Source organism: Dendrobates tinctorius, unplaced genomic scaffold (assembly GCF_039654945.1).
Source record: "Dendrobates tinctorius isolate UK_male_01 unplaced genomic scaffold, ASM3965494v1 ptg000090l, whole genome shotgun sequence".
NCBI lineage: Eukaryota > Metazoa > Chordata > Amphibia > Anura > Dendrobatidae > Dendrobates > Dendrobates tinctorius.
In genome coordinates this window covers 9128986-9144684 of record NW_027361758.1, presented here as the reverse complement: position 1 = coordinate 9144684, position 15699 = coordinate 9128986, and the positions used below count along the sequence as shown (strand labels likewise).

Here is a 15699-nt window from a genome sequence, read left to right as displayed (position 1 = left end):
AGTACAAACACGGCTCTGTTACATCCACCTTGTAAACCCCTCCTGACCCCACACAAGTACACTCACGGCTCTGCTACATCCACCTTGTAAAACCCCTCCTGACCCTACACAAGTACACACACGGCTCTGCTACATCCACCTTGTAAAACCCCTCCTCCTGACCCCACACAAGTACACACACGGCTCTGCTACATACACCTTGTAAACCCCTCCTGACCCCACTGTCCCACACATAAACTTTACCTCATCCATCCAGACCAGCACCATAATGACGAGCGACCAGTCCTGCAGCCACCCTGATCATGTGACCCCTGACTCCTCCCCTCCTGTGACATCTTCACAGGTCCTGTGCCGGCACCGCACACAAGATTACAGCCGAAGGAAGCGATGATCATTGCTGGCTGTAAGGGGCTGCGTTACTGCGTGGGTCCCTCGCGGAGGGCGCAGGATGGGGTTAGTACATGGGGGGCGTGGCGGCGGCCGGCGGGTATCCCAGACAGCGTGAGTGGGCCCTCCCATCTCGCCAGGGCCCCGGCACTTGCCCGGGTGCGCCGGGTGCTGACGCCGGCACTGAGCGGAGACACTCTTCTGCCGTCTTACAGATACCGTAAAAACCGGACACAGTCGGGCAATCTGCACAGGATGCCCCAAAGGACACAGGTAAAGACTATAGATTATAAAAATCAGCAGACTTACCGTGTTCTGATAAGGAGGTGATCAGTCTCCTTGTTCGGGGCATTCAGCGTGTCCTGCCGTTCCATTTGCCGGTCCTCAGTGTTTAGGGCATCATCCTCTGCTGAACCCTCGTTGAGCGGTCAAAAATGTTAGGTTGAACAATAAGTAATGTTCACTAGTTTCCTGCTCCTTGCCCAATGGGTATTGATCAGCGCGCACTAAAAGAATCACACCACATGGTCGGATGTATTCTCTCTTTGATCACAGCTAAAAGAGAGAGCAAGAGAAAATAAGAGAGCTTTATTGATTCAAACATAAGTTTATATGTCTCTTGTAAGGGGACTCGGTTAACTATAAAATGGGAGTGTTCGGCTGTATTCCATTGGTTAGTGGGTTGGGCAGTGAGCTAGTCCTGGCGGATCCATGAGGTCATCAGGCTGGGTTGGTCCATGAGGACATCAGAGTGGGCATTGTCATGGGCGGATCCATGGAGCACATGGTGTGAGGAAAGCAGGAAATGGCAGCCATCTTTAGTGTCATACTTTGATCTGAAAAAGCTCATGTAAGGTGAAATAATACACTTGAGGTTAATTAAGTATTTGAACTTAATGCTTTCCTCAGCAGTTCACAGCCTATTAGTCACAACCATACTATTCGATTAGGCGGCTGGCTAGCACTCTCTAAATGTGAACACTCTCTCTCATGTGAACACCCCTGTCTATTGTGCAAATGTATAATAAGCAGTCACCCCCTCCGTGAATGGGTAGGTGGTTAGTGGCTGTCTATTTAGTATTTTGCACCTGTGTTTTGCAACATCTTTGCTATATGGGCTGTAGTGCATTTGTTCAAAAACCTGGGCAGGTAAGCGGTGCTGCCCCTTTTTCTGCTGTATTTTTTGAATTTTTAGAGGATTTTCAGTCCTCTTTTGTGGCTTTGCTATTAGTTCAGTGTGGACAGGTGCCAAGTCCAGCTGGAGAATGAAATTTCTATCTCCAATAAGCTTTTCGGCAGAGAGAAGCATGTAGTGCTATACACTTTCCTGGTAGACGGCTGCGCTGACTTTGGTCTTGATAAAACACCAGCAGATGACATGGCTCCGCAAACCATCACTGATTGTGGGTACTTCACACTAGACCTTGGAAATCAAGGTCCCAGAGTCTGGAGGAAGAGTGAGAGGCACACAATCCAAGCTGCTTGAGGTCTAGTGTGAAGTTTCCACAATCAGTGATGGTTTTGGGGAGCCATGTCATCTGCTGGTGTAGGTCCGCTGTGTTTTATCAAGACCAAAGTCAGTGCAGCCGTCTACCAAGAAATTTTAGAGCACTTCATTCTTCCCTCTGCCGAAAAGCTTATTGGAGATAAGCTCCAATTAATTTTGAGTTTTCATTGGCTATAAGCCATAATAATCAGCATTAACAGAAATAGACACTTAAAATAGATCATTCTGGTTGAAATGACTCTATATAATATACTAGCTGAAGAGCCCGGCGCTTCCCGGGCATAGTAACTAACTACGGGTAGTTATAACAAATTATAATGATTACTGTCTATCTATCTATCTATCTATCTATCTATCTATCTATCTATATATATATATATATATATATATATATATATATACATACAGTATAAAGCTGAGTGTATAGCCCAGCCCACTCCGCATAGCCACATTCACTATAATATCCCACATCATCCCGTCAGCCAGAGCTACCGGACTACTACCCCTAATATCTCACATCGTCCCATCAGGCAGAGCCACCGGACTACTAATATCCCACATCATCCCGTTAAAGCCAGCGGACTACTACCCCTAATATCCCACATCATCCCGTCAGCCATAGCCACCGGAAAACTACCACTAATATCCCACATCATCACGTCACATCCGCCGGACTACTACCCCTAATATCCCACATCATCCTGTCAGCCAGAGCCACCGGACTACTACCCCTAATATCCCACATCATCCTGTCAGCCTAGGGTAAGAATCAGAGCGCTGAGTGGATTTACTCTAACTTCCATACCAGAGATCCCTTTAAGAAAGCCTGGGATCAGAACCAGAGCGCTGAGTGGATTTGCCCTGACTTGCATACCAGTGATCCCTTCAATAGAACCCTGGGGTCAGAATCAGAACGCTGAGGGATTTTCCCTAACTTCCGTATAGGAGATCCCTTTAAGAGAGCCTTGAGTAAGTACCAGAGCATTTAAAGACAATTGCCCTGACTTCCATACCGAGGATCCCTTTAAGAGAGGTCTGGGGTCAGAACCAAAGCACTGGATGGATTTGCCCTGCCTTCCATACCGGAGATCCCTTTAAGAAAGGCCTGGGGTCAGTACCTAAACACTGAGTGGCTTTGCCCTAACTTGCATACCATTGATCCACGGGAGGGGGGGGGATTCATTTATGTCATGTGCTCTGTGCTCCTTTCTGAGGGCAGACAATGGCTGGGAGCTTATGTTCCCGGGCATGCTAGATTTTTCACACCATGTTAGTGTCTGCTGAGGTGTTGTCAAGTGGGAAAACTTGCTCATAGCAACCAATCACAGCTCAGCTACTTTTAACCAGCTCTGGTGAAATGAGAGATGCTTAGTGATTGGTTGCAAGGAAAACTGTTGGTCATAGCAACCAATCACAGCTCAGCTTCTTTTGAACAGCTCTGGTGAAATGAAAGATGCTTCATGATTGGCTGGTGATACACACATACATACATTCATTTTTATATAGAGAGATGAGTTTTACTTTTTGTATTGAACTGAAATAAATTAACTTTTTGATGATATTCTAATTTTGTGAGATGCACCTATATATATGGCAATATTTGATTTTTTTGTATAACGCAGTAAAGTCAGATAGCAGGGAAAAGACCACTTTCCTACATTGTTCAGCAAGGCTTTACGAACAGAAACCACAGCTTGCCAAATCATATTACCCTCATTTTTAGTTGGGTGGGTCACCATGAGGGTCTTTAGAAAGAGACTGGTAATAAAAATATAAATATATAAAATGCACAAGAATTTGGTTGATGTCTACTTCAATAAATTCTTAAGTAGGGGCTTGAGGTGACTGCAGGTGAGCTGCGTACTGCTGACTGAATCACCTTATCGTGTTCTCATTTTGTGGGTGAAACAGGACAGTTTTGAAACTGGAAACACAAATTAAACAACTGGAGCATGGCAACAAGGTGAAATTACATCACCGAGGTGAAGGCCAGTTATGGAAGCCCAGGCCCAAGTAAGTCTTTTTTTTCCTATTTTTTTTTTTTATTACTTATACACCATTTTACATACTGAGTGTACAGAGTATCCCTAAATTCTGGACACTTAGGCAAAAATACATATTTCAAGAAATTAAATTTATTAACAACTTTACCTGTTGGGTATGGGTTGGACTTACTTCGTGAGCCCGCATCATACACCTTCTACCGACTTCCCATGCCCACCATGTGTCGACAGATGCGAGCGGCTCACCCGTGGAAACGGACATGCAGCGTGTCTCTCCATACTGAAGCATGTCAATTTGTCTTGCGGATACACTAGTCTCCACAAGAGAAATTTCACCTATAGAATGTATTGGACGCGGTGAATCCGCACGTGCTCATCTGCGTTCAATAGACGGCAGCACTTTGGACGCAACAAACATATGCTACGTCCAAAGTGTTGCCAATCCCGGATCGTAGGCGTGCACATACCCTAAGAGAGGTCTTGTGCACATACCCTTATATGTCACTAGCTATTGAACCCGTTTTATGCCCGGGTGGAGAGCATTTTTATTGGTACATTTATACAGTGTCTTCAATAAAATGGCACCAGAGATCGCAGTATGCAATATTTTATTGAAGGAATGTGCTATACAGATCAGCATAGCAGTGCGCACGCGCCGGCCGTAGGCATAATAGTAATGGCCGGCACGTGCACACTGCTATGTTGTAGAAGAATTCTTCAATAAAATGATGCTGGAGTCAGAGCGTGCGCATACCATGCTATTCGGCGCCATTTTTGTGAAGACACTTTGCTAGTTTGAAAATACTGTGTCTTCAATAAAATTGCTCCGGAGATCCACGGTATGCACATGTGCTGACTCCAGCTCCATTTTATTGAAGTAATGTAAGTAAAGCAGTATTGCGGTATGCGCACTCGCTGACACCGGCCCTACACTGTGCAGGCGCCGCCCATCCATTCCTCAAGAAAGACGCATCCTCCATTCTATATAAGATATCATGTACACATACACCTTATAGGTTACTAGATGTGTACCCGATGTTATCGCATCGGGAGGGCAGTAACATCACGATGGGGGCAGCTTTGTGGCGCTGGGGATGGTGGCCCACCCACTTCCGTGCAGTCAGAACCTGCAGGAAAGACTGTGTTTTGCAGACTGTGCTGGAGATGGTGTGCGGCGCCACCAGAGGGTGGCCGCACCCAATCTCCAGCACAGGCTTCAAGCCGCGGTCTTTCCTGCCGGCTGTGACTGCATGGAGGTGGGTGGGCAGGCAGCGGTGGGATCCGGCACATGTAGTCAGGCAGTGTGTCCTGGCGGGGGTCCGGCGGCGGCTCTCATTACTCCCCCCTCATTACACCCTCTCATTACACCCCCTCATTACACCCTCTCATCATACCCCCTTCATTACAACCCTACCGAGCGGTAGCTGGGATCCCAGCGGCGGTCGGGATTGCAGTGATGATCGGGATCGCAGCTGTGTCCTGGATCCGAGCGGCATCACTTGGGTGTTCCAAAATGGCGGTCGGCGTACTTCCAGTGTGGCGCGGTGGATTGTGGGATTCGGGGACAACCAGAAGGAAGTGGATGACGGACAATTTAAGGCAATTATATATATATATAGATATAAAGTTCAACGAGCATTATGCGTTACATTATAGTAGATAGCAACTAGGAGACCTGTCTAGTGGAAAAAAAAGAACAAAGTAAAATCAAAACAGCCAATAAGGGTCAACATGAGCAGCATACAAGTAAAGGTAAAAAAATACCAATTGGTATGCGGAGCTTCCCGCACCAGCACACCTTACTGCGTTTCACCAGCGATATCATCTGAGCGGTTGGAAGTCTCAGTTATTAATGGGGAATCAAGTGACACCGTAATTAGTAGCTTATAACATAAAAATAAATAACAGGGACTCACAATCACCCCAAACTTTGTACTTTTTACCTGTACTTGTATGCTGCTCAGTGTGATTCTCTTTAGCGAATTTGCTTCTTTTACTTTGTTCTTTTTTCACTAGACAGGTTTCCTAGTTGCTATCTACACTCATGTAAACCATAAAGCTTGCTGCACTTCATTGCTGTGTGCACTGAATATAACCTATAAGACGGTATATGTGTATTTATACATTTGTTTAGCTGCTTATTTAATTCACTATCATACATTTTTCTTGTCTGTGTGTGTGTACAGTGGGTACAGAAAGTATTCAGACCCCATTACATTTTTCACTATGTTTCAATGCAGCCATTTGATAAATTCAAAAAAGTTCATTGTTTTTTCATTAATGTGCACACTACACCCCATCTTGATGGAAAAAAAAACAGAAATGTAGATATTTTTGCAAATTTATTAGAAAAGAAAAACTGAAATATCACATGATCATAAGTATTCAGACCCTTTTCTCAGACACATGCTGTCCATTTCCTTGTGATCTTCCTTTAGATTGTTCAACTCCTTCATTGGAGTCCATCTGTGCTTAATTAAACTGATAGGAATTGATTTGTAAAGGCACACACCTCTATATATAAGAGCTCACAGTGCATATCAGACCAAATGAGAATCATGAGGTCAAAAGAACTGGCCAAGGAGCACAGAGACAGAATTGTGGCAAGGCACAGATTTGGCCAAGGTTGCAAAAGAATTTCTGCTGTACTGAAGGTTCCTAAGAGCACAGTGGCCTTCATAATCCTTAAATGGAAGAAGTTTGGGACCACCAGAAATCTTCCTAGACCTGGCCATCCAGCCAAACTGAGCAATCGTGGGAGAAGAGCCTTGGTGAGAGGTAAAGGAGAGCCCCAAGATCACTGTGGCTGAGCTCGACAGATGCAGTAGGGAGATGGGAGAAAGTTGCACAAAGTCAACTATCACTGCAGCCCTCCACCAGTTGGGACTTTATGGCAGAGTGGCCCGACGGAAGCCTTTCCTCAGTGCCAGACATATGAAAGCCCGCATAGAGTTTGCTAAAAAACACATGAACTCCTAGACCATGAGAAATAAGATTCTCCGGTCTAATGAGATGAACTTTTTGGTGATAATTCTAGGTATGTGTGGAGAAAACCAGGCACTGCTCATCACCTGCCCAATACAATCCCAACAGTGAAACATGGTGATGGCAGCATAATACTATGGGGGTGTTTTTCAGCTGCAGGGACAGGATGACTTTTTGTACTTGGCTGCATTCATGTTTCCTTCAATTGCAGAGATATCCTGGAAGAAAACCTCTTCCAGAGTGCTGTAGACCTCAGACTTGGCCGAAGGTTCACCTTCCAACAAGACAATGACCCTAAGCACACAGCTATAATAATAAAGGAGTGGCTTCAGAACACTCTGTCACCATTCTTTACTGGCCCAGCCAGAGCCTTGACCTAAACCCAATTGAGCATCTCTGGAGAGACCTGAAAATGGCTGTCCACCAACGTTCACCATCCAACCTCATGGAACTGTAGTATCTGCAAGGAAGAATGGCAGAGGAGCCCCAAATCCAGGTGTGAAAAACTTGTTGCATTATTCCCAAGAAGACTCATGGCTGTACTAGCTCAAAAGGGTGCTTCTACTCAATACTGAGCAAAGGGTCTGAATACTTATGACCATGTAATATTTCAGTTTTTCTTTTTTAATAAATTTGCAAACATTTCTACATTTGTTTTTTTCAGTCAAGATGGGGTGCAGAATGTACATTAATGAGAAAAAAATGGACTTTTTTGAATTTACCAAATGGCTGCAATGAAACAGTGAGTGAAAAATTTAAAAAGGGTCTGAATACTTTCCGTACCCACTGTACATTTGCAGTTTTTTACCATTATACAGCGCTTGGGTTTTCTTTTCCTATTATTTAATACATGGTATGGTAAAACAAATGGTAGTTTTATCAAAACTACCATTTGTACAATAGAAAAGCAAGCCTTCATACAGCTATGTTGACAGAAAAATAAAGTTATGGCTCTTGGAAGAAGGGGAAAAAAAAATAAAAATGCAAAAACAAAAAATTGTGAAAAGAGGTATGCTCGGGTTTAGAATGTATCCCCTTTACATGAATTAGGGGGATAACTTCCCAACCGCTGAACTGCTGGGGCTGTCGCCAAGTGGTGGTCGATCATGCACAGTACTACTCTGTTCATTCTTCTTGGAGTGCTGAAGACCATCCAAGCGCTGCACTCGGTTACCTCCAGTGGTCCCATTAGGATCGAATGGAGTGGCAATCTGCATTATCGATCACTGCTCCATTCAGATGGGGCTCTTCTGAGTTCCTGTTCTCGGGATCGGTGGGGATTCTGACAGTCAGACCCCAAGCTATTGGGAAGTTTTTCCTTATACAGCGAATAATTTCTACACTTGAGAATACCCTTAGTTTCCAAACTTTGTATATCTCTTAGGCCTCTTTCACACATCCGGTTTTTGTAATCCGGCACGATGCGGCGAAATTTTTCATAACCGGATCCAGCACCGGATCCGGTTTTGTCCCATAAGCTTTCATGGTCGCCGCATCGTGCCGGATGGTTATGCGTCGTGTCCGGTTGCTGCCGGACACGGCAAAAATTAGCCGTCCGGCATCTGCAAAAAACGTTCTCTGCAACGTTTTTTGTCAGCGCCGGACCGGCTTTTTCCACAGCGCATGCCCGGACTCTGTGAATGTTAACCCCACAAGTGCGCGGCGAGAGAGAGAGATCTCTCTCTGTCACCTGGACACTTGTGAGAGATCTCTCTCGCCGGGCACTTGTGGGGTTAACACTCAGTGTCTGGGTGAGAGAGAGAGATCTCTCTGTGGGGTTAACCCCACAAGTGCCCGGCAAGAGAGAGAGATTCTCTTGCCTGGACACTAAGTGTTAACCCCCCGTGTCTCCCTCTCCCCCCCTCCCCTCCCCTCCCCTCTCCCCCCCCTCTCCCCTCCCCTCTCCCCCCCTCTCCCCTCCCCTCCCCTCCCCTCTCCCCTCCCCTCTCCCCTCTCCCCTCTCCCCTCCCCTCTCCCCTTTGTGTGAAAGGTGATGGATGCATGTGTCTGGTGACTGACTTATTTGAAACTCCCTTCCCTCTGATATTACGAATGGTGACAGTGTTGGTTTAGTCAGCTCCAGTAGTGGCAAGCTTTGCGCCACTGTGCTTCCTGCACTGTACACTAGCGTCCGACAGTGTCCGGCTTCCAGGCGCTGTCGTTAAGCGGCTGCAGTTACTGCCGCGCTGTGCTTAGCAGCACCTCTTGACGTTTGCGGCTGCGACGCCACACACTGGCTGGCCCTGTGAGATAACAGGCCCAGCGTTTATCCCTAATTTATTCTAGGGCATCTCTGTGACTTAAACAGAGCCGCTCTAGCACCTCGGGTGACTCTAACCCGAGTGCAGTACTCCACCTCCTAGCGAGTCTGCCATTAACCAGCAGCGGTCTTGTCATCTACCGCACGGTGGACCCCGGGCGGCGAACGCACCTCCTATTATTTATATTTGGTGCGTTCCACCGTCCCTAACATTACACTAGCGCCAGGGTCTGTTACTCAGCGCTACATTCGGCAGCTGGAGAGCAGGTTGGCGGCTATTGAGAGCGCCAACTCAGCTGCGAATGCTGCGCTAGCTGCTGCCCAGACAGTCGCAGAGGCTGTCACACGTGTGCCCGCACTTTTGCCCACGCCGACAATCTCTCGCCTCCCACTCCCTGACAAGTTTTCGAGTGACAGCGCCATCTGTAGGGGATTCGTGAGCCAGTGCTCTATTCAGCTTGAGTTGCTGGCCGCCCAGTTCCCTACAGAGCGGGCTAAGGTGGGATTTATTGTCTCATTACTATCTGAAAGGGCATTACAGTGGGCTACACCATTGTGGGAAAGTGATGATCCCGTGGTTCAGGGTGCTGCGCAGTTCCTCGCGGCCGTGAAGCAGGTCTTTTTGGGACCACGGATCACGCACGATACCTCACTCCAATTACTATCCCTAACACTGGGGTCGCTGTCGGTCAGCCATTATGCCGTCCGGTTCCGGACATTGGCTTCCGAATTAGAGTGGCTGGACAAAGCATTAGTCCCGGTGTTCTGGAGTGGGTTAGCTGAGCACGTCAAAGATGCTCTAGCTACCAGAGAGGTTCCCACAAGTCTGGAGGAATTGATCGCCGTCTCCACCCGCATTGACCTCCGGTTTACGGAGCGCGGGATGGAACGGGCGCAATCCAGACGCAGGGTTAAATTGGCTCCCACCTTTACTGAGCCGCTGAGATATCCCGCACAGGAGCTCTCATCCTCCGAACCGATGGAGGTGTCTCGCACCGGCACCAAGCCACGTCCGATGCGAAGCTCCGTATGTTGCTATCAATGCCGTCAGTTTGGTCATTTGGCTAGCACGTGTCTACAGAGGTCGAAAAAACGACCACGTCCAGTGGCCGTAGGTGGTGGTCAGTCCAATATGAAACCCTTTTCCCCGAAACCGGTATTCCGGGGCACTTTAGATAGTGGGCCTTCCACCTGGGAGGCAGAGGTTACCGTGAATTCCGGGCCGAAGGGAATTATGTCCTCGACCTTCGCCCGGAAACAAGCTATTCCACTGGTGTTACTGCCTCAACCTCTGACCATCAGGGTAGTTAACGGTGCACCTTTTACCATCTCAGGTGACCCACCAGACAGCTCCACTCGGGCTCTCTATCTCACCCTGCCATCGTGAGATTCTGTCCCTGCTCATTTTGCCAGATGGCATCGACCAGGTGCTTCTCGGGGTTCCCTGGCTGCGTTGCCATTCCCCTAACATTGATTGGGCTTCGGGGAACATACTGGGCTGGAGCAAGGACTGTGAGGGAAGGTGCCTGCGGGGCAGTGTTCAGGTGGCTTCCACTGAGGTGCCTGCGGATCTCTCCGCGCTACCTGAGCCCTATTACCAGTACGCGGACGTCTTTTCTAAGAAGTCTGCGGAGACCCTTCCGCCGCACCGTTTTTACGATTGCCCGATAGATCTCCTGCCAGGCACAGAACCTCCTAGAGGCTGTGTATATCCACTATCTCTCCCGGAGACAGAGGCGATGTCTCAATATATCCGGGAGAACCTGGCTAGAGGTTTTATTAGAAAATCGGTGTCGCCGGCTGGTGCAGGGTTCTTCTTCGTACAGAAGAAGAGCGGGGAGTTATGACCCTGCATTGATTACAGAGGTCTCAATGCTATTACGGTCAAAAACAAATATCCTCTCCCTCTGATCTCTGAACTATTTGACAGGTTGCAAGGGGCCCGGATCTTTACAAAATTAGATCTGCGGGGGGCATACAACCTGATCCACATTCGCGAAGGAGACGAGTGGAAGACAGCTTTTAACACCAGGGATGGCCATTACAAATATCTGGTCATGCCCTTTGGCCTTTGTAATGCGCCTGCAGTCTTCCAGGACTTCGTTAACGACGTCTTCCGCGACATGCTCTCCACATCGGTGGTGGTCTATCTGGATGACATACTCATCTTCTCGCCAGATTTGACCACCCACCGGAGAGACGTCTGCAGGGTCTTCGACCGTCTGCGGGCGAACTCCCTCTTTGCCAAGCTGGAAAAGTGCCAGTTTGAGCAGGAGTCCTTGCCGTTCCTGGGCTATATCATCTCGGCCCAGGGGTTGGCTATGGATCCTGCTAAACTGCAAGCGGTGATGGACTGGCAGGAACGGTGCAGCGCTTTCTGGGGTTCGTAAATTACTACCGCCAGTTTCTACCGCACTTTTCCACACTGGTGGCTCCTTTGGTTGCTCTCACTAAGAAAGGAGCTAACCCTAACGCTTGGTCTGAACAAGTCTCCAAGGCCTTCACGTCCATAAAATATCATTTTGCTGGCGCTCCCATCTTACATCGTCCCGATGTGAATAAACCATTTATTCTGGAGGTAGATGCCTCTTCCGTCGGTGCAGGAGCAGTCCTTTTCCAGAAGGATGCTCAAGGTCGGAAGCATCCCTGCTTCTACTTCTCAAAGACCTTCTCACCGGCGGAGAAGAATTACTCCATCGGTGACAGGGAGCTGCTAGCCATGAATTTGGCCTTTTCTGAGTGGAGACATCTCCTGGAGGGAGCCCGGTTTCCCTTTCAGGTATATACAGACCATAAAAATCTGGTCTACTTACAGACGGCCCAACGCTTGAACTCTCGTCAGGCGAGGTGGTCGCTCTTCTTTTCCCGCTTCCGCTTCACCCTGCATTATCTCTCAGGGGAGAAGAATGTCCGTGCGGACGCTCTCTTCCGCTCGGTGGTTTCTGCGGAAGAAGGGGAGACTGAGCCTCGGCTAATTCTCCCGCTGGAGATTTTTACTACCGTGGCTCCAGTTGCTCTCGAGTCAGTGCCACCGGGCAAGACCTTGGTGCCACTTCAGCTACGGCCGGAGGTTCTCGCCTGGGCACACGCCTCTAGAGTGGGTGGTCACTTTGGCAATAAGCGGACCACAGAGCTCCTGGCTAGGTCGTACTGGTGGCCGCATATGGCTCGAGATGTCAAGGAATACGTACAGGCATGCGTCTCGTGTGCACGGAACAGACCCTCTAGACAGAGGCCGGCTGGGCTATTATATCCTCTGCCAGTGGCGGATAGACCTTGGGAGATGGTTGGCATGGACTTCGTGGTTGGCTTGCCCAAGTCCGGTGGCAGTACAGTCATCTGGGTGGTCACCGACCATTTTTCTAAAATGGTGCATTTGGTGCCACTCGCACACTTGCCTTCCGCTCGTGGTCTTGCCACACTGTTCATAAAGCACGTATTCCGCCTACATAGCATGCCGGACAAAATTGTTAGTGATCGAGGTCCCCAGTTCGCGTCTCGGTTCTGAAGGGAGCTCTGCAGTCTACTCAGCATCGAGCTCAATCTGTCCTCCGCTTACCATCCCGAGACAAACGGTTTGGTTGAAAGAGCCAACCAAATCTTGGTCACGTACCTACGGCATTTTGTCTCTGCCAGGCAGGACGACTGGGCATCCTTGCTACCATGGGCTGAGTTTGCCATGAACAAGTCAGTGGCTGATTCCACTGGTCAAACGCCCTTTCTTCTGAACTACGGCCAACATCCATGCGTCCCTGTCCCAATGCCAGTGTCCTCCGCTGACTCCAGGGTGGCAGACTGGGCAGTGGAGGATCGTGACATTTGGGATCGCACTCAGGATGCTATTCGGGCATCTAAAGAAAGAATGAGTTCGCGCCGCGATACATTGGTCCTTTCAAGGTCCTCGAGCGAATTAGCTCGGTGGTCTACCACCTGGCTCTTCCTCCACATTTAGCCACTTCAGACGTTTTCCATGTGTCCCTCCTCAAACCAGTTCATATGGCCCGGTTCTCCGAGTCATCTGCCAGGTCATTAGATTTGTCATCTGACGAGTTCGAGGTTAACGCTGTCGTGGGACAAAGGACTGTCCGTGGCAAAAAATTTTATTTAGTGGATTGGAAGGGTCATGGACCAGAGGCTCGGACCTGGGAGCCGGTGGAGAATATCCATGCTCCACTCCTGATTGCGGCCTTTGAGCGCAGCGAGGCTCAGAGGGGGGCCTTAGGAGGGGGGGTAATGTTAGGCGTCGGATTCCTGACACTGAACAGCAGGAATCCAGAGCCAGACATCCAGCGGTCTCCCATCCGCTCCGACCGCTCAGGTACCTGCTCAGCAATCACGGCGAGCCAGGCGTCCTGCTCAGACTCGTTCTGTGAGCCTGGATGTTGCTGCCACCTCTGGTGCAGCAATGGTAGCGCAACCTGCTCCGCAGGGAACCGCTCCAGAAGCTAAGTCCTCATGCCGTGCTACTGGGCCTGCCCGCAAGGTGACCTCTCAGTGGAGAGCAGGGGTCACATGTTCAGGTCCTGCGTCGGATCTGATTGGTCCTTCCCAGGGTACTGGAAGGTCCCGGAAGCGCATGTCTATAAAAAGCCCGCATGGCGGCTCGGCCATGCGCTAGTGTAGACTAATATGCTTTGTGTGAAAGATGATGGATGCATGTGTCTGGTGACTGACTTATTTGAAACCCCCTTCCCTCTGATATTACGAATGGTGACAGAGTGTTGGTTTAGTCAGCTCCAGTAGTGGCAAGCTATGCGCCACTGTGCTTCCTGCACTGTACACTAGCGTCCGACAGTGTCCGGCTTCCCGGCGCTGTCGTTAAGCGGCTGCAGTTACTGCCGCGCTGTGCTTAGCAGCACCTCTTGACGTTCGCGGCTGCGACGCCACACGCTGACTGGCCCTGTGAGGTAACAGGCCCAGCGTTTATCCCTAATTTATTCTAGGGCGTCTCTGTTCCTTAAACAGAGCCGCTCTAGCACCTCGGGTGACTCTAACCCGAGTGCAGTACTCCGCCTCCTGGTGAGTCTGCCGTTAACCAGCAGCGGTCTTGTCATCTACCGCACGGTGGACCCCGGGCGGCGAACGCACCTCCTATTATTTATATTTGGTGCGTTCCGCCGTCCCTTACACAACCACCCGACAATCAATGGAGTGGAGGTGCGCATGTTCGACCTCCATTCCGTTCAGACAGGGTTATTTCAAGCCCTGCTCTTGGAATTGTTAAGACCCCTGACAAACAGGAAGTTATCTTCTATTGATGGGGGGACAACTTCCAAACTTGGCACAATCCTTTTAATATAGAACTATAGAGTTTTATGTACTTTCTGTTGTACACGTGAAATCCGTTTTGTTTTGCATGTTTGCGCCGAGTGACGTGCTGAATGTTGCTGTAGATGGTAACATTAGAATTCTCTGTTTCAGCAAAATATAGTAACTTACAAGGAAAACTAATGTGTAATCATGAAGCAGACCTGTGTTGTTGTTGATAAAACATTCCAGATCGGTAACCGTTTCATCAGTGTATATTATTGCTTTTGTTCACGTAGTAATGAAATGTTACAGACAAGTAGTAATTCATATGATGTGGATGTAGCAGCCCGTAAATGTCTGATTTCTGAAGCGGAGTGCTCTGTCGCTAACCAGCAACTTGATAACAAAGCCAGAGAGATGGAGAGGAAACAAGACGTAATGTATGAACAAAACAGGTGAGCCTTGGTGTCTGGCGCTTATGCCACATATATTGTGCATGGTTACCTTAAAAATAATAGTGTTCCAGTTATTTGATTAAAATCATTTTTTTTAAATCACTTTTCCTGCTGTATTTAGAGATGTTTGGCATTGCTTCGAAGAGAAGCTTCTTGGATGCATGTGATCTGTCTTGTATGCTGTATACTCAAGTACCTATTCAAGTCCTGAGTTTAGAAATTACTTTAGATCAAAATTGAAAAGAGCAGCAAGTTTTATGAAATACTCGAGCAGAGACATTTATTTGTTCAGTCTTTCGTTTATATGTTTTCTCACAAGTCCAGCTTCTGTTCTGATTGTCATAGGACAGAGCTTTAAATGCATCACAGAGTTGTCATGGCTTCAACTTCTAAGGGGTTATTGTGATTGAAATGCTGGTATGAACCTTTATATGTGTAATATAGGATTTGTTTCAGTACAATAATGTCAGTCATAACAGACTTCGGAAGTTTGTCAGGTTTATCAATTAATTGGAATAAATCTGTCCTGATGCCAGTAGATGCTCTGCCCCTTTCTCCAATAGTGGAAAAATCTCAGTTACAAATTGTAGACAAGTTTAAATACTTGGGAATCTGTGTCAGTACCAAGCCTAAAGAATATGAAACATTAAACCTAGACCCTTTGTTAGATTCATTTAGAACTAAGGTGAATGCATGATCTAAACTCCAGCTATCAGTTATAGGAAGAGGAAATCTAATCAAGATGATCCTTATGCCAAAATTGTTATGTGCTACATTGTCACATTAACACAAAAGAGAAAAAAGAGGAGAGGGAAGTGCAAAGTAAAAAGTAGCCAATTTTCTCTGTCGCTT

The 15699-nt window shown here is 48.0% G+C and overlaps 1 protein-coding gene and 1 long non-coding RNA gene across 6 annotated transcripts in view; one reads left to right on the top strand and one right to left on the bottom strand.

Moving 5' to 3' along the window:
- MPHOSPH9 (M-phase phosphoprotein 9) overlaps window positions 1–15699 on the top strand; it is a 285436-nt gene that overhangs the window by 199535 nt on the left and 70202 nt on the right. For 4 of the 5 annotated variants that reach the window (XM_073586084.1, XM_073586081.1, XM_073586082.1 and 1 more), the window contains 2 exons: window positions 3806–3907; window positions 14689–14847. In XM_073586084.1, coding sequence (XP_073442185.1) covers window positions 3806–3907; window positions 14689–14847 — 261 coding nt within the window. The remainder of the gene's footprint in view (window positions 1–3805; window positions 3908–14688; window positions 14848–15699) is intronic. The other variant, XM_073586083.1, reaches the window with a different exon arrangement.
- Window positions 1–15699, bottom strand: part of LOC141098360 (uncharacterized) — a 60377-nt gene that overhangs the window by 11978 nt on the left and 32700 nt on the right. The window contains exon 2 of the long non-coding RNA XR_012234215.1: window positions 697–942. This is a non-coding gene — a long non-coding RNA (uncharacterized lncRNA). The remainder of the gene's footprint in view (window positions 1–696; window positions 943–15699) is intronic.